The following is a 21,717-nucleotide window of genomic DNA, read 5'->3' on the forward strand; positions in this document are numbered from 1 at the left end:
TAGGGTTAGGATTATGGTTTGTGTTAGGGTTTGGGTTAGAGTTTGGGTTAGGGTTTGTGTTAGGGTTAGGGTGTTTTCTTGTGTTTTTCTATAAAAACGCATGCATTTAAAAAGCATGCAAATGCATGTGCTTAAAAACGCATGCGTTTACATAGACATCAATACGTTTTTTTGCCGCGAAAAAACGCATGCGTTTTTGCGGCAAAAAAAACGCAGCAAAAATTACTACATGTTGCATTTCTGCAACACAACGCATGCAGAGAAAAAACGCATGCGTTGCAAAAACGCGTCAAAACGCATGCAAAAAACGCATGCATTTTTAATGTTAAATATAGGAGAAAAAACGCATGCTTCTTTTGCGTTTTTTACAGCAAAAACGAAAAAAAAAACGCAAATGTGAAACCAGCCTAACAGCAAGCAGAAATAGGGAAAATACACGAGGAACTAAAACAAAAGGGGTAGATAAACGTTTGATGACATTTGTCCGGAGCTGCAGATTTTGCAGATGTCAACCAACCATCTAATGTGAATGGGGGCCTCCCGACTCTCCCCAAGAGATAATGTCAAGTAAGAATCTGATGGATGAATATTGGAGCCTGATCCTTTTGTTTGGCAGGGAGGTTAGCCACAATTAGATGATCCTCTATCTCCTCAAGAACACAGAAATATTCAGCAGAGTGAGCTGTCAGCCCAATGAGTGTCCGCCCGACAGCTAATAAATGTGTATGGCCACATACAAATAACACGTGTAACTATTTTATTTATTTTACTTGCTTATATAGCGCCGTCATATTCCGCAACACTTTCATGCCATTGTGAGCCCAGATGGGGACAGTGAGGATAATCTAAATTACTTATGTATGGGTTTGAAAGGAAACTGGAGGAAACCAATGCCAATACCAATTTTTGTTTGGGTGGGGTTTGAACACAGGACCCCAGCACTACAAAGAAACTATGCTAGCAACTGATTGATAAGGAGTTGTTTTACTAGTGGTCAACCCCTTGGACATACAACATATAATACTGCGGATCCTCCGAATATATATTGAGTCTGCATTCTGGACCAACATTTCTATATTTCAGGGGGCTCCTACTTAAGTAAATTAGTCATAAAGATCTTTTGTAAGCACTAGGAAACTTTTGAAGCACTGCCCCTTCATTAAGTAGCATATCAACCTGTAATGTCAAATACAACTGAGGACAGTGAGGAGTAATGAACCAGAGAGATTTTAGAGATTTCCTGCATGTGCTCATTAGCTGCCTTTTTATCTTTTTTGTTTAGATTCAGATTTTTGACCATTGTCTTTTCTTTTTTTTTCTTGAAGAAAACTTTGTATAGAATTTGATCGCCACTAGGGGGAGCTAACTGTACACGTCCAACTTTTGCAGATTTAGCTGGTTTATCTTCAAAGCATGGGGAAATAAATCAATTATAAGGTATTAGGATGCAATCTAAAACATAAACAATAAATAAAAAAGGCAAATTGTCCACTATGGACTCACAAATACTGGTTTATATAGTGCAGACAAAGTGAACCTCCATGGCTTCACAAATTCTAGAGCATGGTGGTGACCCAGGTCCTGACACCCTGATACAGCTTATCAGGAGTTTACTTCAGAGGACTCAGCATGAACTTCAACCCAATATTGCGGCCAGCATGCAGCCAGCGGGTAAAGAAAGGGTGAATCAAACACCCGAAAACCACGCCCATATGACCGCAAACCTGTCCCGCCAAATTCAGGTGACAGGCTCCCTTTAAACGACAACCACTGTGTAAGTTGAAATTGAACATTTTGCTGGAAAATAATTTTTTCCCTTTCTTTTTTTTCGTTTTTACTATATTTTGGTTATAATAACTTATTTTTAGTTTATCATATTTTATTATTTGGATATTAACTAATATGCATAGGATCGGAATCAAAATTATGTTTTATAGCATGCTGAGTGCCAAGCACAACCACTGTACGCAGTGATCATATACAATCCCAACATGTGATGCAGACTAGTAACGCAGAATCGCGTTGCCATCGCCTTGATGAGAGCGACATCTGGCGAGTGAACGACTTCTTCGTTTTTATAGATCAATCCTGACATCTTGTGGAAAAATTGTATAATGCACTGATTCCAAAAATTAATAAACAAGATCACTTATGTTTGAAAGGAGAATCTTCATTAAAGTTTCAAAACCAATGACATTGCCTCTCTTCCCATCTTAGCTGGAATTCAACACTACTGAGCCAACCTATTCTGCAAATAATATTAATTGATATCATATATAAGGTTTTTTATTGATCATTGGCATGTAAGCCCGCAAGGGCAGGGTCCTCTTCCCTCTGTGCCAGTCTGTCATTGTTAGTTTGCTCAGTGTAAGTGATGTTTGTATTTTGATGTAACCCCTTTCTCATGTACAGCACCATGGAATTAATTGTGCTATATAAATACATAATAATACTACTAATAATAATAATGTGGGTGTCTTATTGTTTTTCTGCTTTCTTTAAATGATTACCATTAAATATCTTCTGCTACAATAGATCCGTTTGAAGAAAACTTATACTACGAATTAATCCACTGGATAATCCACCGAACGTCCCATAGTATTGGATATTCGCTCTTTTCTCTACCAGTGCTGGAGCCCTAGGTTCAATTCCAACAAAAGAAAAGCACCTGCATAAAGTTTGCACTGATTTCCTCTGTGTGCTCACACATAGTAAAAGCCAATATGTAGGCAATGTGGAATTTAGATTGAGCCTACAGCAAGATTACAAACTAGCCCCTTATCTGGAAAAACTCCTGAACTCCAGAGACTGTCAGATGTTGAGGTAACACAAATGAAGTTCCCACAGGCCATCGAGGCCATGGAGAGCAGATTGTGCCAACACTGTGACCTGGAAGCCTCGGAGGCTGTGATTTACTGCCTGCTGCAATGCACTCAATGCTGAGCACCCACTTGAGAAGAATCTGTGATCGTTTCTCGGTGTTCATCTCCATGGATGAGGAAGAGAAACTATGCATCCTTCTGGGCGAAGAAAAAATGACTGTGGACATAGCAGCTAGAGATGGGTGGATCCATTCACTGGACTCAGGTCCATCAACCAGGTACAGTGGGGCAAAAAAGTATTTAGTCAGTCAGCAATAGTGCAAGTTCCACCACTTAAAAAGATGAGAGGCGTCTGTAATTTACATCATAGGTAGACCTCAACTATGGGAGACAAACTGAGAAAAAAAAACCAGAAAATCACATTGTCTGTTTTTTTAACATTTTATTTGCATATTATGGTGGAAAATAAGTATTTGGTCAGAAACAAACAATCAAGATTTCTGGCTCTCACAGACCTGTAACTTCTTCTTTAAGAGTCTCCTCTTTCCTCCACTCATTACCTGTAGTAATGGCACCTGTTTAAACTTGTTATCAGTATAAAAAGACACCTGTGCACACCCTCAAACAGTCTGACTCCAAACTCCACTATGGTGAAGACCAAAGAGCTGTCAAAGGACACCAGAAACAAAATTGTAGCCCTGCACCAGGCTGGGAAGACTAAATCTGCAATAGCCAACCAGCTTGGAGTGAAGAAATCAACAGTGGGAGCAATAATTAGAAAATGGAAGACATACAAGACCACTGATAATCTCCCTCGATCTGGGGCTCCACGCAAAATCCCACCCCGTGGGGTCAGAATGATCACAAGAACGGTGAGCAAAAATCCCAGAACCATGCGGGGGGACCTAGTGAATGAACTGCAGAGAGCTGGGACCAATGTACAAAGGCCTACCATAAGTAACACACTACGCCACCATGGACTCAGATCCTGCAGTGCCAGACGTGTCCCACTGCTTAAGCCAGTACATGTCCGGGCCCGTCTGAAGTTTGCTAGAGAGCATTTGGATGATCCAGAGGAGTTTTGGGAGAATGTCCTATGGTCTGATGAAACCAAACTGGAACTGTTTGGTAGAAACACAACTTGTCGTGTTTGGAGGAAAAAGAATACTGAGTTGCATCCATCAAACACCATACCTACTGTAAAGCATGGTGGTGGAAACATCATGCTTTGGGGCTATTTCTCTGCAAAGGGGCCAGGACGACTGATCCGGGTACATGAAAGAATGAATGGGGCCATGTATCGTGAGATTTTGAGTGCAAACCTCCTTCCATCAGCAAGGGCATTGAAGATGAAACATGGCTGGGTCTTTCAACATGACAATGATCCAAAGCACACCGCCAGGGCAATGAAGGAGTGGCTTTGTAAGAAGCATTTCAAGGTCCTGGAGTGGCCTAGCCAGTCTCCAGATCTCAACCCTATAGAAAACCTTTGGAGGGAGTTGAAAGTCCGTGTTGCCAAGCGAAAAGCCAAAAACATCACTGCTCTAGAGGAGATCTGCATGGAGGAATGGGCCAACATAACAACAACAGTGTGTGGCAACCTTGTGAAGACTTACAGAAAACGTTTGACCTCTGTCATTGCCAACAAAGGATATATTACAAAGTATTGAGATGAAATTTTGTTTCTGACCAAATACTTATTTTCCACCATAATATGCAAATAAAATGTTAAAAAAACAGACAATGTGATTTTCTGGATTTTTTTTTCTCAGTTTGTCTCCCATAGTTGAGGTCTACCTATGATGTAAATTACAGACGCCTCTCATCTTTTTAAGTGGTGGAACTTGCACTATTGCTGACTGACTAAATACTTTTTTGCCCCACTGTATGTAGTCTCTGGTTGCTAGAAGGGAGGCTGAAAAATGTTTTACTTTCTGGGATCCACGTTGTGGCTTTTAATTAGCTGGGCTGGTGCAATGTCATCCTTGCATCACAATGAAAGTATGACGTCAAAAAAAGTCCTACTGATCAAAATCAATGGTGGGGATCCCAGATTATGAGATTTACGAGCCTCACATCCAGTGGTCAAAGACTACTGATGAAGCGATGGTCGGGGAACCTCCACGGTGCAGGAAGACTACTGTACACAAGATGAGGTGCAAACAACAAAGGGTAGATTTATTGGAAGGCAAGGACTGAAGGGAATGAGGAAGATGCAAACAGGGGTATACAATGGCTACAGACAATTTACAAGAGTTATGAACTTTAACTTTCCCGTAAAACAGCACGGTGTTACAACTATTGCAGACTCAAAATATGTCTAGCAAGCAAATGTAAGCAATAAACAAGTGATGATGCTACTCTACGTATAACCTCCCTAGCCTTTACCAAGCAGGCCACATGGCTCCCGTGTACTGACTATTGAAGCCTACACTAGGCCCTAACAGGTGCACCAAACAGGAACAGACTCACGGTGATGTTGGAGAATCAGATCCAGTCCAGGGGGGGGGGGGGCAGCAGTCTAATATGGTGGTGCGCACGGTTTTCTGTCAGCTCTGTGAAACGTGGTCTTCTCCTTGCTTTTGGATCCTAGGGATGCTCCTGGAAACTGTAAATCCCTTTTTCTGTATCTTCGTGGCTCTCTTGCAGGTATATCAGGACACAGTTCTTCTCTCTTTCAGCTTTCAGCACAAGAAGTCCTCTCTGCAGCAGCCTCAGCTCACACACACTGCTCCAGCTCCACACCTGCACTCTGCACAGACTAGTTCATTACACCGACTCTTGCAGGGGAGAAGCAGAACATTCCATTATGCCAGACAAGGGGCTGCAGCCTCTTAAAGTGACAACGTGTTCCTTACTGTCCATATCAGCACCACCCTCTTACACTGAACTGGTTGATGGACTGGAGTCCTGTGAATCAATCCACCCATCTCTAATAGTGACACAATGCGGGAGTGGACACCATAGACTGAGAGTCATATGAAAACTCATGAACTTCTATAGATTCTACCTCTGATATATCCATATATTCCCACCGCCACATGCCCCAACTCCCAACTTTACACTTGATTTGTCAATGAAATCCCATGTCCTCTATGTGTCCAGAGAAACCTGCGACTTCCCTGTGGAGACAGACATGTGGCACGTCTTTCCAGACTGCAGCATGTCTATTTATCTTGCAGCGATGCGAGCCTCTGCAAGAGACATTTCATCCATACAATATATTAGGCGCAATGAATCTGCACGGTTCAATGAACACATGTGGATTCACCAGTGTTTAATATCTGGCAGCGCTTTGGACGCAGCAGACATGTGCTGCGTCCAAAGTGCTGGCAGTTCCTGATCATCTACACATTCCCTAAAAGGCCTAACATTAAAGATGGCACATTTCCTGTGCATTTTAGGCAAAAAAATATATATAATGTCAGGTCCTATTATGATCCGTGTTTGAGGATCAGACTTGACTATACAAGTCAATGTGGATCCTTTAAACACGAATGAGAATTGGAGTGCTATAAATTAAAATAACTATAATTTACATTTTAATGTCCATTCATTTGGATTTTTTTTTAAATCCTAAGTTCAAATAGGATTTACAATAAATTTAACTTGAGAATATTACTCATTGGAACTTAACTAAAGCATGCAAAATGACTTCAATATCCTAAGATGTGAATAACCTGAAGAAAAAATGCAGATGACAGTTTAATGGCGAACGGACGCAGTAATTGTTTCTGACCCTTTGAATAATCTCCATAATTGCTTTTAATGAGCACATATACGCCATTCATACCTTGCTCCTAACCGTCACGGCTGAATCTCATTAAATTAAAATCTGAACTTATTATAATTTTCCTATGACATGAGATGAACTTAAAAGAGATCAAGAAAATGGCTGTTGAGCTCAGTAGCTGATGAGTCAGTGATTGCATCAGATGAGACAGAATGGTATGGAAATAATAGTGGTAACTGGTAACTGCAAAATCGAGTGGTCATCAAACCTGTACAATACATTCAGAATCTGGGTTATATATTGTCTACACTGATAACAAATAGTGAATGTCCACCGACCACCTCTGGAGTCCCGTGCCCTGAAACAGCAGCTATAGTTTTAGTTCCATTATGGATCGCCCCCGTAGGGCAGTGGGGTACTCGGTAACGGGTCCTTCGGTTCACAGGGGGATGTCATGGTTCTGGGACATCCGTGTAAAAGGGAAAGGTCTTTAAGGGAAATGTTCGTGACACCACCTGTGGTATTCGGTCAGGGTGACCGACGCTGCTTTAAGGGGTCCGCTGGGGTGAGGTTATGGCAGCTAGATGGTATACCTTCCCACAGGTGAAGTATGTCCCCAGGGCTTCCCAGTGTGCAGATGGTGAATGATGAATGGCGCAGTGAAGAACGAGGACACAAGGTTGCAGTCTCTTTACCTTTACTGAAGACTTCAGCATCCACAGTCCAGGGCACCAGATCACAGGGCAGGCAGAGTCCGACCGGTTTGTAAGCAAGTCCAGAATTCCCTTATCCAAGTGGAAATCAGTAGCCTTCTCTTGCGCTGCGGTGGTGTAGTCCCTTACTGCCTATGGCTTCACATAAGGGTCCCACAGATGTGATGTTTCGCTCTCTCTGTCCTCCATATAGGATAGGACAATACCCGTATGACTGGTGACTTGAGCCTGTTTATAGGGTCTCTTATATAACCCGGCTCTGTAGGTGTCACCGTGCCTCCTGGGTGTAGGTGCGGACAGGTAACCTGCAATTAGCTTTCCTGCCGGTCTCTGAAATAAGGCATAGAGGTCCTTACTCCCTCGGTGTTCCGGCTACTGGGATGTTGCGCCTCAGAAGGAGACAGCTTGAGCGGGGCTGGTCCCCTTCTGGTATCCTCTCCTTTGCTTCGACTTCCTTCATGTTCGCTGCAATACAGTTCTGCCTTTCAATGTCTCTTTCGGGGAGCTGCAGCTCTGAGGGCATGCACAGCTCCTTTAACCTTCCATCCACATCAGACTCTGGTTTGGAACATTGTAACTTTCCCTACAGACTACCAGTGATATATATCTATGGGGAGTGACCTAATAAATTAGAGCAAAAGCTCCCCCTTCTGGTCTGAAGTGTGACATGTGTTGCATGTTTGTGATACCTGGATGCAGTTATCCTTATTTGCCTCCAAACGTAGCATCACTCTCCCAAAGAGGAAAGCAATACCACTGCGACGACCAGGACCCTGGGGCGCCGCACTTACTATGTGCACTTCACTCGTTCCTGGGTTGATCGGTCTCTTTTATACGCACACGTATTTTGAATCGCATCTTATTAGATGTATGTTTAACCCCTTTACCCCCGAGGGTGGTTTGCACATTAACGAGCAAGCCAATTTTTATAATTCTGTCCACTGTCTCTTTTTGAGGTAATAACTCTGGAATGCTTCAATAGATCCTGGCGATTCTGAGAATATTTTTTTTTATTACATATTGTACTTCATGATAGTGGTATAATTTCTTTGATATGATGTGTTTATTTGTGGAAAAAATGGAAATTTGACAAAAAAATTAAAAATTGCGCAATTTTCCAACTTTGAATTTTCATGCCCTTAAATCACAGAGATATGTCACACAAAATACTTAAAAAGTGACATTTCCCACATGTCTAATTTACATTAGCACAATTTTGGAACCAATTTTTTTTTGTTAGTAAGTTATAAGGGTTAAAAGTTGACCAGAGATTTCTCATTTTTAGAACACCATTTTTTTTAAGGACCACATCACATTTGAAGTCACTTTGAGGGGTCTATATGACAAAAAATACCCAAAAGTGACAACATTCTAAAAACTGCACCCCTCAAGGTGCGCAACACCGCATTCAAGGAGTTTATTAACCCTTCGGGCGCTTCACAGGAAATTTTGGAATGAGGAATAAAAATAAACATTTAACTTTTTTCCGCAATAAATTTACTTCAGATCCAAATTTTTTTATTTTGACAATGGTAACAGGAAAAATGGACCCCAAAATTTGTTGTGCAATTTCTCCTGAGCATGCCAATACCCCAAATGAAGGAGAAAACTACTGTTTGAGCGCACTGCAGAGCTCGGAAGAGAAGGAGCACCGTTTGACTTTTTGAATGTAAAATTTGATGGAACAATTGGCGGACACCATGTTGCGTTTGGAGAACCTCTGATGTGCCTACACAGTAAAAATCACCCACAAGTGATACCATTTTGGAAACTAGACCCCTCAGGGAATTGATCTAGATGTGTGGCAAGCACATTGAACCCTCAGGTGCTTCACAAAAGTATAAATCGCTGAGCCATAAAAATAAAAAAAATCTAAATTTTACCCCCAAAAAGTTTTTAACACAAAATATTGCATTTTCATAAGGGTAAGAGGAGAAATTGCACCAAAAATTTTTTGTGCAATTTCTCCTGAGTACGCCAATACCCAATATGATGGCGAAAACTACTGTTTGTGCGCACGGCAGGGCTCGGAAGGGAAGGAGCGTCATTTGACTTTTTGAATGTAAAATTTCCTGAAATCAGTAGTGGACGTCATGTCTCATTTGAAGAGCCCCTGATGTGCCTAAACAGTGGAAACTCCCCACAGGTGACCCCATTGTGGAAACTAGACCCATCAAGGATTGCATTTAGATACATGGTAAGCACCTTGAACCCCCAGGTGCTTCACAGAAGTTTATAACGTTCAGCAGTGAAAATAATAAAATCATATTTTCCTCACAAAAATGTTATTTTAGCCCCAAATTTTGCATTTTCATAAGAGTAACGGGAAATTGCACCATACAATTTGTAGTGCAATTTCTCCTGAGTACGCTGATACCCCATATGTGGGGGAATACTACTTTTGAGTCACAGCGCAAAGCTCAGAAGGGAAGAGGCGTCATATTGGAGTTCAGATTTTGCTGGAATGATTTGCGGGTGCCAAGTAACATTGGTAGAGCCCCTGAGGTGCCAGGACAGCATGAGCACCCCATATGTGAACTCATTTGTCTAGGGGTGCAGTGATCATATTAACACCACATGTGCCTCACGGAGTTTTATACCACTGAGCGGTGAAGAAAGAATAAATTACATTTTTACCATTGAAATGTTGTTTTAGCTCCAAGTTTTTAATTTTTCTAAGGGCTAATAGGATATCTTTTTACAACAAACTGAGGTCCATTTTTTACTAAGTGTGCCAATACCCTCCATATAATTGGGAAATATTTTTCCGTCACAGTATAAAGCTCAGAAGGCAAGGAGCACCAGATTTTACTGTTATGGCTTGCAGGTGCCATGACCCACTGGGAGAGCCCATGAAGTGCCAGTACAGTAGAACCCCCCATAAGTGACCCTATTTTACAAACCACACCTCTCAATGAATTCATCTAGGGGTGCAATGATTATATTGACACCACGGGTGTGTCACAGAATTTTATACTATTGAGTAGTGAAGAAAAAATACACGCGGGGTCAAAATTGTTGGTACCCTCCATTTAAAGACAGAAAAACCCACAATGGTCCCAGAAATAACTTTAATATGACAAAAGTAATAATAAATTTAAAAAAAACCTATGAAAATGAACAAATGAAAGTCAGACATTGCTTTTCAACCATGCTTCCACAGAATTTAAAAAAATAAATAAATTCATGAAATCGGCCTGGACAGAAATAATAGTACCCTTAACTTAATATTTTGTTGCACAACCTTTTGAGGCAATCACTGCAACCAAACGGTTCCTGTAACTGTCAATGAGACTTCTGCACCTCTCGACAGGTATTTTGGCCCACTCCTCAAGAGCAAACTGCTCCAGTTGTCTCATGTTTGAAGGTTGCCTTTTCCAGGCGGCATGTTTCAGCTCTTTCCAAAGATGCTCAATAGGCTTTAGGTCAGGGCTCATAGAAGGCCACTTCAGAATAGTCCAATGTTTTCCTCTTAGCCATTCTTGGGTGTTTTTAGCTGTGTGTTTTGGGTCATTATCCTGTTGCAAGACCGATGATCTGCGACTGAGACCAAGCTTTCTGACACTGGGCAGTATAATAAACACTCATAGGCAAAATATAGGTTGGCATGAGAGAGTTTAAAACGCAAAACTAAAAAATCTAGAACAAAGAGCAGGAAACTAATATTTAGAAACAATATGTCCAATGTGTCCAAAAAAGGCAGAACTGAGCTGGAATGTTATTAACCTGCAAATTAACCCTATATCTGCAGATTATTAGTATTTTGAGACATGGCAAAATTATAAAAATATAGTATGCAAATAAGTTGAATATAATTTAGAAGTATAAAATTCTAAAACTATAGTAGAAGTAAATATGACAAATTTTTGATCAGCATAAAATCATATAATATTGTACAAAATGAATATAAAAATCAAAATCCTTCATACCTTACCCCACCAATACGACTCAGGGATTGGCATATGATCTACTCGTGCTGAGCGAACTTTCATAATCTTATGCACCTCTGATGTCAAATCAGGGAAATTTCTATTGAGATCAATATTCTGAGCCGTCATTCGCCCATTTGTCCAACCATTGTAGCCCGCGCCCTGAGAGATGAAGACATTCAGATAAGTCTAAAGACTATTTTTTTTCTTTTTCATAAGAGAAATATATATTTTTAATCATATGGATTCTATAAAATTATATTTTTCTGGGAGTTCTGAAACTTTATTTTTATAAACTTTTCTATATAGCAAATGATAAAATATATAGGGTAATCAAATGGTTAAAAGCATCATGGAGACATTGATTAAAGTGATTCTCCACATTTCTTCAAAATTAAGCCCCACAATTAATTCCTTGAGATATCTCTATGACCATCTGAATTTCGTATAAATACATCTTTCTCTACTTATAAGCCACTTCTCCTCCAACCCACTCCCATCTCCTGAACTTATCACTCAAAAATACAACTAAAATCCATTTGGTTGTCGAGAAAACAGACTGTAAACTCATGAGGGATCAGATTACATTTGCCTATTGAACTTCATCCAAAGGGGATGGGAAGAGTTACAGAGAAATACACACTATGATGCTGCTGCTTCTTTATTAGTGTTTTACCTCTCCCAGTGCAGGATTCACAGCTACACTGCTTTACAAAGCTCTCCATGTTGCTTTTGTTTCTATAGGCAAGCCTAAAATAGAGGCAGGAGTATGAATTTATCATATCTTTGTGTGCTATGTATCAGATACACCATAACAGCTAGTCTTCAGTAAGTAGTGTTAGGGGTCGAGTTCCCGCTTCTGCACAGGGGGAATCTCGGGCCGTTTCTGCTGCGGTCTCCCATTCTTCTCCTGCCGCAGTGGCACCTGCCCAGCGGAGAAGTCGGCCCTTGCGTCTGGCTCAGTCTCACTCTGTGCTTAGGCTTGCTGTTGCTTTTCCAGCTTTTGCCATTAAAGCCAGTGCTGGGCAGAAGCGAGCGGACGCTTTTGGGACTAAGTCCTGCTTTTTCCCTTCTGAGTATGCCCAGGGTGAGATCTCCTGTTGGAGATCGAGGGTCACATGCTCAGATGCTGCAGTGGTTCCCATTGGTCCTCCTGGAAGGTCCTGAAGGTGCTAACTTCTGTGGCAACTTCCCATTGGTCATTTATTGGAAGGTCCTGAACGTGCTGCAGCTATATAAGCTTCGTATGACTGCACAGCCATGCGCTAGTGTACAATCGTATACGTGTGTTTGTTGTGAGTGCAAGTCGTTCTTTAAATACCCCTTCCCTATTGTATGACTGTTCGCGTAAGGAGTATGGCTGCTACCTAGCGCCCGACTAACCACTCAACGTGTTACACACGAATCAGCATCTATTGCTGTGACCGCCAGTGCGGCGCCACGCGCCAGTAGTGCGCTTCCTAACCCATGTCCGGGTACTTAGTGGTGTCTGCCAGTACGGCACAGTTCGCACTTCGGTGCTCTAACTATACCTATCACACCCAGTTGCGGTGTTGTGCGCAAGTAGTCTGTACGGACTTCAACCCTGAGTCTTGGGATTGAGTTCGCTGACTCCTTGCTTGCACTCATTGGTGCGGTATTGCGGACCTGTGACTTTTCAGGGTTCGCTTCCACCGCCATATAGCGCTGCCATTTACTAGCAGCAGGTTTTCACCTGCACGGTGGACGCCAGACTGCGAATGCACCAATATTATTTCACCTTTTACTTGGTGCGTTCCGCCGGTCCTAGCAAGTAGCTCAGAGAAAACTGAAAATTAGAGCGAAAGCAAGCGGAAGGGAACATTGGCGAAAACTGTTGGATATATGTCATCTAATGGTCAGAAATAGATTATTCCAAAACTACAGGAACACTTTAATGTAATGATTGTATGCAGTAAATTCCTAATCTCCCCCTAGTTGTGGCGACTGATAGTATACCGTATTTCATATCCATGTCTAGAGAAGTAAAAAGTAAAATGACAAATCAAAACAAAATGTAAAAACAATGAGACAAAAAGGAGAGATGTCACTGATAAGAGCTTACAATCTAAAAGAATTTAACATGTTACCTCCTCTGATGCCAACTCATAGCCATCTGGGTTCATGGAGGGCAAAAGGTGAATTCTGGTGGTGTTGATCAATGTCTGGATCCTGGGATTTCCAAGACGATATTCTGAGCACAAATACTGTGCTAGATAAATCAGTAATTCTCTTCCAACGACTTCATTGCCGTGCATGTTGCCAATATATCTAAATTCTGGCTCCACTGTTAACAAAAAAAAAAATAATAAAAAATTAATATATTAGAAAGAAAACATTTTATTCTTCATATTCCAAATTTTACCCAGTGAAATCTCCTTTAGATGACTGCATAAATGTCATTAAATCAGTTGTACCAGAATTATTGTGCTGACCTCCACTTAGGATGAGATGTTTCGGCTCTGCACACTGGGTACATTGGGCCGCAGCAGGAACTGCAAACAGCTGATTAGTGAGGGGCCGAGAAAGTATTGGATAATGTTGCAAAATGCTCATTGAGTTTTTGTGATGGTGAGCTTCAACCTTATTGATTGATTTTGGGCTACTTTTTTATATTTTAGCTTTTTTTTATCTGCCTTTCTAGGGCATCTGAGTTTACTGTTGCGTTTTGCACACAATTTTACTACTCATTGGTTCTTCATATATAGGTATTGCTGGGAAATATCCTTGGTTCACCTGCTTCACTTTAAGGGCCTAATTAATGAAGGTGTTTTCGCCAAAATACTGTCATAAAACACCTTCAAATGTCACAACAAGTTGCACAAAAAAGTTGGCAACTTTTGGCATTTTCACAACCATTTCGGCAAGCTCCACCAAAAGAGCTGGGGTTGGGACAGGGTGTGGCGAAGCCCTGCTGATAGCTTAATCAACAGCTTTGGCATTGCTTAAAGAGGTTGTCCACTAACCTGACCCAGTTCTTGGTTTTGCAATTAACGCTGAAGGGTAATGCCGCTAAACATCCCCATACATCTTTTCTAACAAGTTTCATGTTTTATGTAGTGATGAACAAATATATTCGGCACTATTTGTTACTCGCACAAATATTAAAACTTAAATGCCCCTATAAACCAATAGTAGGGAACCTATGGGTCAGGATCTGCTAATAATAGAATACAGAACACAAAAAAATGTTTAATAAGGAAAGGACTAGGGAGGATATTGGTTCCTTACCCTAAAATATTCCCTTCCTTGCAGCGGAGGTTGGCACCCTGGGATACGAAATGGCGCCCCCGCTCAACGTAGACTGACCCTGGAAACCCTAACAGGTATCCCTACCAAAAGCCACCACCCACAAAAACACCACAAAACAGAAAAAAGTGACTAAATACACTAACGTGCTGCAGCTAGGACTGACTATGGGTGCATCAATGGCACCGGTGAGCTTGATTCAATGAACCCTGAGGAATTCCTGAGACTTTCAGTGATGTTAATACTGAGAGATAAGGTGATTTACAGAAATGAAATGTAAAAAGTATTTTGTAACACAGTGTACTCTTCCTTCTGGATGTAGTTCAATCGGTACAGGAAAGAGACATGAAAAAATACTGGCTAATTACCTCAGATGGTAAAAAGAATATACATTATTTACATGAGCAATCCATCTCGTTTCATATTGTAGCCTTTTGGCTGAGAAGGAATTATAATCACCTATTAGAAGAAAGCCATTTCGTATCCCAGGGTGCCAACCTCCGCTGCAAGGAAAGGAATATTTTAGGGTAAGGCACCACTATCCTCCCTAGTCCTTTCCTTATAAAACAATTTATTTTTTTGTGTTCTGTATTGTATTATTAGCAGATCCTGACCCATAGGTTCCCTACTCTTGGTTTATATGGGCATTTAAGTGGTTCCTAGTTTTAATTATTGATATTAAAGCATATACTTTTAGGTCTTTTTTTTTTGTTTTTTTCGGTTTTCCTTGTTGATTCGACCTAGTCCATTCTTTTTGGTTTTCTCTACTCGCACAAATAGTACGGTATTCGCGGGTATTCATTACTTGGCGAGTAATTAGGTATTCGCCTCAGTATATTCGAGTGACCCGCCCAGCATGTTTGGTGCTTTATTTGCAGAGAATGAACATGCTGGGCTGGCTTGCCAATCACAGTAATGCCGGAGCCATCTTTGGTGTGGTATTCCTGGGCTTGGCTGGTCTTCCAGCATCATAGGAACTATTTAAAGGCTGCCGATGCCATCTTCAGCACATTGCAGCCGCAAACAGTGTAGGGAGAGCATAGTTTCCGCATAGGGACAGTAAAAGGAGCGTAGGGAAAGTGATAGGAGTAACAGTGAGCATTATTTGTTCCAAAAAGCTATTTTAAGAGCTGAAGATTGTCAAGAGACTACTTGTTAAGTAGGGATGGCGTAGGGAGGAATTTAAAAGGAGGAAGGGTGAAAGGCAGGCACCCGGGTGTTCTCATCATTGCAAGTACATGCTGCAGCTCTCTGCTATTTTCCACCTAAAATGCCTAATATTTGTCTAGCAGTTGTGCGGCTAGGGCAATCCGGATACAGATAATCTTACGTGACAATTTAGCAGAGGCAATAATCTTCATTACGCCACATTTGGAGTGTGTCAGCAAGACGACTGAAAAAAATCATAATTTTCTACTGGTTTATTGGTATTTCATTGAAAAAATATAAAAATTTAAATCAATCCCCTTCAATAAAAAAATACACACTTGGTATCACTGCATCCATAAAGGTCAGATCTATCAAAATATTAATTAAGACGATCTGTAAACACCATAAACAGAAATAAATGCAATACGCCAAAACTGCATTTTGGGGGAGGAAATTGCAATGCAACAAAAAATTGCCGGCATTGCATCATTTGCGTTTTCATGTCACTTTTTTTATGGTAATCGCACCCATTGCGCCAAATTCATCAAACTTCAGGTGCAAAGGCAATGATGAATCAGGGCCATTCTATCGATCACAAAATGGCAGTGAAAAGCATCTGCTTTCCCCACAATAAACAAACTCATCTAGCACCATTAACTAAAAAATGAAAATGTTACAAGTCTCAGAAAATGGCGACACTAACCAAAACAATATTTAATATTTTTTTTTAATTTCCTATTTTTTGCCACTGAAATAATAATTAAAAAAATGGATAAGTTTGGTATCGCATAATTGTACAGACCTGGAGATTCATGATGCAGATCATTTTTACTGCACAGTGCATGCCATAAAAACAAAACTCAAAAAACAATTTCAGAATTGCTGTATTTTTTTTATAGCACTTGAAATATATCTTTCCCATTTCCCACATAATTCAAAAGGAGAACTCATCTCGCAATACATAGACTCTCATACAGCTATGTGTATGGAAAAATAAAACAGTTATAGATTGTGAAAGAAGGGAAGAAAAAAGAAAAAATTGGTGGTGGAAAGTGTTCAAGCTCTGCAAAATGATATTCATTCATTACAATTAATAAACACAAAGGAAACGAATGCATTACTATTCACTAACATTTAGTAGTGGCACCTTTTACAGCCATATGTCCAGAGTAGCCTCAGGGTGGATGTTGCCCTATGTGGTACTGTGTATTAGAATCATGCAATCATAGAATATTTGAACATGAAGGGACCTCCAGGGTCCTCATGTCCAACCCCCTGCTCAATGGAGGACTCACTAAATCATCCCTACAGAGATCTGACCAAGCAGAACTAGAGGGGGATAATTGCTTCACGTGATCTAAACTCTATGTTTCTCTTAATAAATCGCCAGAACTATGTTTGCTTTTTTGCTGCTGCATCACACTGTTGACTCATGTACAGTCTGATCTACAGTATTCGTATACCCAAGTCTTTTTCACACGTGCTCTTGCTTAATTTTATTCCTCCTATTCTGTAATTGTTGCTTTCGTTTTTCTTGCTCAGATGTAGAATCATACAATTCTCTCTGTTCAATACCATTTTATTAGTCGCTGCAAATTTGATTAGTTTACCTTCAGTTTCCTTCTCTATATCATTAATAAAAATGTTGAACACTGGGGCCAGGACAGAGCCTTTCGGTACTCCACTTGAAACACTCTTCCAACTGGATGTGCAACCATTTATTACCACTCTTTGAGTATGATTACTGAGCCAGTTATGAATTCACCTAACCTTGTAAATCCCATACTTGGTCGTTTTTTCAATAAGGTTAGAATGAGATACTTAATCAAATGTTTTACTAAAATCCAGATATACTATATCTACCGCATTTCCCTGATTTATATCTACTGATTATCTACCTAAATCTACCGATTGCACAGATCTGCAGATGGAAAAACTGGCGATACAAGTCATATAATAGCCAGAAAGGTGAATTCCTATGGAAACAAAACATCTTATTCTGAAAAGTTACTTATAAATACACTTACTTGAAATGAGCGAATCTATTGACATTTGAATTTGCCAACTTCACCAAATTTTCCCAAAAAATTGATTTGCACTGTATAAATTTGAGCAAATGTCAATACTGGAAAGCATCTAATTGCTCAGGAGATACACGTGGGGGAGAAGAGAGAGAAAACCTCACTTACCATAAGAGCTTAAATTCTTCAGGAGAGAAAGAGAGGGAAAAGAAGAGAGAAAGGACCATACTAACCATAAAAGCTTCCACTCTACTGAAAACAGAGAGAGACCCCCACTGATCTTAAGATATCACACTACAGGAGAGAGAAAGGACCCCGCTGACCATAAGAGCTTACACTCTACAGGGGAGAGAGAGGACCCCGCTGACCATAAGAGCTTATACTCCACAGGAGAGAGACCCCACTGACCATAAGATCTTACACTCTACAGGAGAGAGACCCCACTGACCATAAGAGCTTACACTCTATAGGAAAGAGAGAGGACCCCGCTGACCATAAGAGCTTATACTCCACAGGAGAGAGAGGACCCCACTGACCATAGGAACTTACACTCTACAGGAGAGAGAGGACCCCACTGACCATAAGAGCTTACACTCTACAGGAGAGAGAGAGGACCCTGCTGACCATAAGAGCTTACACTCTACAGGAGAGAGAGAACCCCACTGATCATAAGAGCTTACACTCTACAGGAGAGAGAGTGGATCCAGCTAACCAAGAGAGCTTACACTCTACGAGAGAGAGAGAGAGAGAGACAGGATCCTGCTGACTATAAGAGCCTACACTCTACAAGAGAGAGGATCCCATTGACCACAAGAGTTTACATTCTGCAGTAGAGATAGCACTCTGCTGACCATAAAAGCTTGTACTCTGCAGGAGAGAGAGAACTAGGTGTCATGCAGATGGTTGTGGAATCACTGTGACACGGACCGCGCAGAGCCTGGAGGGGCGTAACTAAGCAATCACCTGGTTCTTCATTTGAGTCCCTGATGGTATGATTAGACTTATGCTGCAGGTAGATGCTAGTTACCACTCCTGGACAGAACCACGAGCAAAACCTGCTGACCCAAAGGGATAGGGAAGTAAGGATGAACTCGGAGAGTCAGACAGGCCAGGAAACAATTCACAGGATGGATGGATGTGGTACAGCTGGTTGACAGGACGGATACTGGAACTGGCAGGGCAGGTGCACGAATACAGGGCAGACTTCAGGGAAATGATCTTGGGCGCTAGTTCAGACTAGGTAGGAGCAAAATTAGGTACAGATGAGAACAAAGCAGATCAGAATCATGGTAAGGTACAGGCAGGATGGGAAGGTCATGTTCGGACAGGATGGGTAGGATCATGATTAAGTAGTATGGATATAGGGGCATTATAACTAAGTAGGAAGTGTACACACTAAACACTAATGTTGCTCAGGCACCTCCCCAAAGCTATTTGAGGGGGACATTTTCTGAAGTGTTTATTCTGCCCCTTTAAGAAGCGGGGAATGCGTGCATGTCCTAAACGCAATCCCGGGAGACATATGTGCTATGCACAGGTCCTATAAGGAAGAAGCTGCAGCGGGGACCACAACAGCGTGACCATGGCAGTGAGCATGTCAGTGTCCATGCCGGGAGAAGGAAGGTGGATCGTGCAGGAATGCCGGACTTGACATTACAATAGGACCCCGTTGACCATAGAACTTAAACTTTATAGGAGAGTGTGGGAAGATCGCACTGACCATATAAGAGCTTACACTCTACAGGAGTGAGAGGAGGGACCCCACTGACCAAGAGCTTACAATCTACAGGAGAAAGAGACTTACCCAGTGATTCTGGAAATGGAAAATGACACTGTCATACAAAATATGCTCCACAGGGAACCGCTGATCTGTGATGGCCCCGGTACTGACCACCATTGTACCACGTATTATAGTCCGATAGATGTCAAAGCTGAAGGGCATTATAGAGAGGCCTACGTGTCAATGCATCATTGACGTTAGCTTGCTCTCTGATTCTTCAGCAGTGTGGGAATGCAATAAGCAAGGTTTTTTCACATATCACAAATCTCAGTAAATTGTACTTAAATTCAGTCCTCCTTAAATCAATCCGCTCATGTCTAACACTTACTCTTTAAGCCTGCTTTCAAAATGTAACTCTTAGCGTATGTAGATTGAACAGGTACTCACGTAATTCATGCTGTCCTGGATTGTTGGAAAACTCAATAACAAAAATGTCTTTTCCTTCAAAGCTTCTTCCGATGCTGTATGTCTTGGCTACTTGGGGACACTTGGCTGCCGTCTTCTTTAGTATGGTGACCATCTCGGTATAGCTGTGGTGGTTGAAGTGTATGAAAGTAGTTGGCATTTGAGTGGCAAGGTCTTCAGGAGTGATCTCAACATTAACTATAAAACACAACCATAAAGAAACAATAATCTGCTATAAACGTTTGTTATTAAGAGTCTTTAGAAATTTCATCCGCCATAGTCATGTAGATGCTTACAAAAGTTTACATGTATTCCCATCTTAGTAAGTGATAGCATACTGCTGTGATATGCCATCACTTAACAGGACCAAGTCATTCCTCCCCCCTTTCTGACTCGGCAAATTTTTGTTTTTTATCGTACGAAAATCTTCCCTTAAAGGGGAACTGTCAGTAGGATCAACCCCCTTGAACTGTCTGTATGGGCATGTAGATCATAGAAAGCTGTAAAAATGATTCCTTGATATCTGCGATCTGATATCTTTTTCTAGAGAAGTCCGTTTTTCTTAATATGTAAATGAGCTGTTAGGGTCTATGGGCCAGACATACAGTTAAGTCCATATATATTTGGACAGAGACAACATTTTTCTAATTTTGGTTATAGACATTACCACAATGAATTTTAAACAAAACAATTCAGATGCAGTTGAAGTTCAGACTTTCAGCTTTCATTTGAGGGTATCCACATTAAAATTGGATGAAGGGTTTAGGAGTTTCAGCTCCTTAACATGTGCCACCCTGTTTTTAAAGGGACCAAAAGTAATTGGACAGAATAAATAATTTTAAATAAAATGTTCATTTCTAGTACTTGGCTGAAAACCCTTTGTTGGCAATGACTGCCTGAAGTCTTGAACTCATGGACATCGCCACACGCTGTGTTTCCTCCTTTTTGATGCTCTGCCAGGCCTTCACTGCGGTGGTTTTCAGTTGCAGTTTGTTTGTGGGCCTTTCTGTCTGAAGCTTAGTGAAAATTCATTGTGATAATGTCTATATCCAAAATTAGAAAAATGTTGTCTCTGTCCAAATATATATGGACGTAACTGTAGATCTCTCTGAGAATCTTCATCCAGAGCTTTTTGAAATAAAAGGGATATTGTCAATGTGAGATGTATAGATCAAGAGATCAGTCATTACATGTCTCACATAAGTAACCCCTCCTCTCATTTCAAATAAGCTCTAGAGCCAGATTCTAAGAGAGATCTATGTCCAGCCCATAGATCTCAACAGCACATTTACATATTAAGAAAAACAAAGATTTCTCTAGATTAAAACGAAAAAAAAAATTTGGTCTAAAGTAAAATTTTTGTGGAAAATGTTCATTTATTCCTTCCACATTGCATTAATTCCTGTGAAGCACTTGAAGGATTAATAAACTTCCATAATGTGGTTTTGAGCAGTTTTAGGGGTGCAGTATTTAGAATGGTGTCACTTTTGGGTATTTTCTGTCATATAGGCCCCGAGAGTCACTTCAAATGTCATGTGGTCCCTAAAAAATGGTTTTAAATTTTTTGGGGGAAAATTGAGAAATTGCTGATCAACTTTTCATCCTTGTAATTTCCTAACAAAAAAATGTTACAAAAATTATGCAGATGTAAAGTAGACATGTGTGAAACATTATTAATTAACTAATTTGGTGACATAACTCTCTGATTTAAGGGCGTAAGAATTACAATTTTAACATTGCAACATTTTCACAAATAAACGCAAGTCATATCGAATACATTTTACCACTATCACGAAGTACAATCTATCATAAAGAAACAATCTCAGAATCAGTCGGATCCCTTCAAGCGTTCCAGAGTTATTACCATATAAAATGACACTAATCAGAATTGTAAAATT

At 40.7% G+C, this 21,717-nt stretch overlaps 1 protein-coding gene across 1 annotated transcript in view; it reads right to left on the reverse strand.

Moving 5' to 3' along the window:
• The window catches only part of CPZ (carboxypeptidase Z), a 153,549-nt gene that overhangs the window by 32,443 nt on the left and 99,389 nt on the right, over positions 1 to 21,717 (reverse strand). Inside the window, exons 4-6 of the mRNA XM_069744760.1 lie at positions 19,802 to 20,017; positions 13,306 to 13,502; positions 11,198 to 11,359 (exon numbers count right to left, since the gene is read on the reverse strand). Of these exons, the coding sequence (XP_069600861.1) occupies positions 11,198 to 11,359; positions 13,306 to 13,502; positions 19,802 to 20,017 (575 nt within the window). The remainder of the gene's footprint in view (positions 1 to 11,197; positions 11,360 to 13,305; positions 13,503 to 19,801; positions 20,018 to 21,717) is intronic.

Source organism: Ranitomeya imitator, chromosome 1 (assembly GCF_032444005.1).
Source record: "Ranitomeya imitator isolate aRanImi1 chromosome 1, aRanImi1.pri, whole genome shotgun sequence".
Lineage (NCBI taxonomy): Eukaryota > Metazoa > Chordata > Amphibia > Anura > Dendrobatidae > Ranitomeya > Ranitomeya imitator.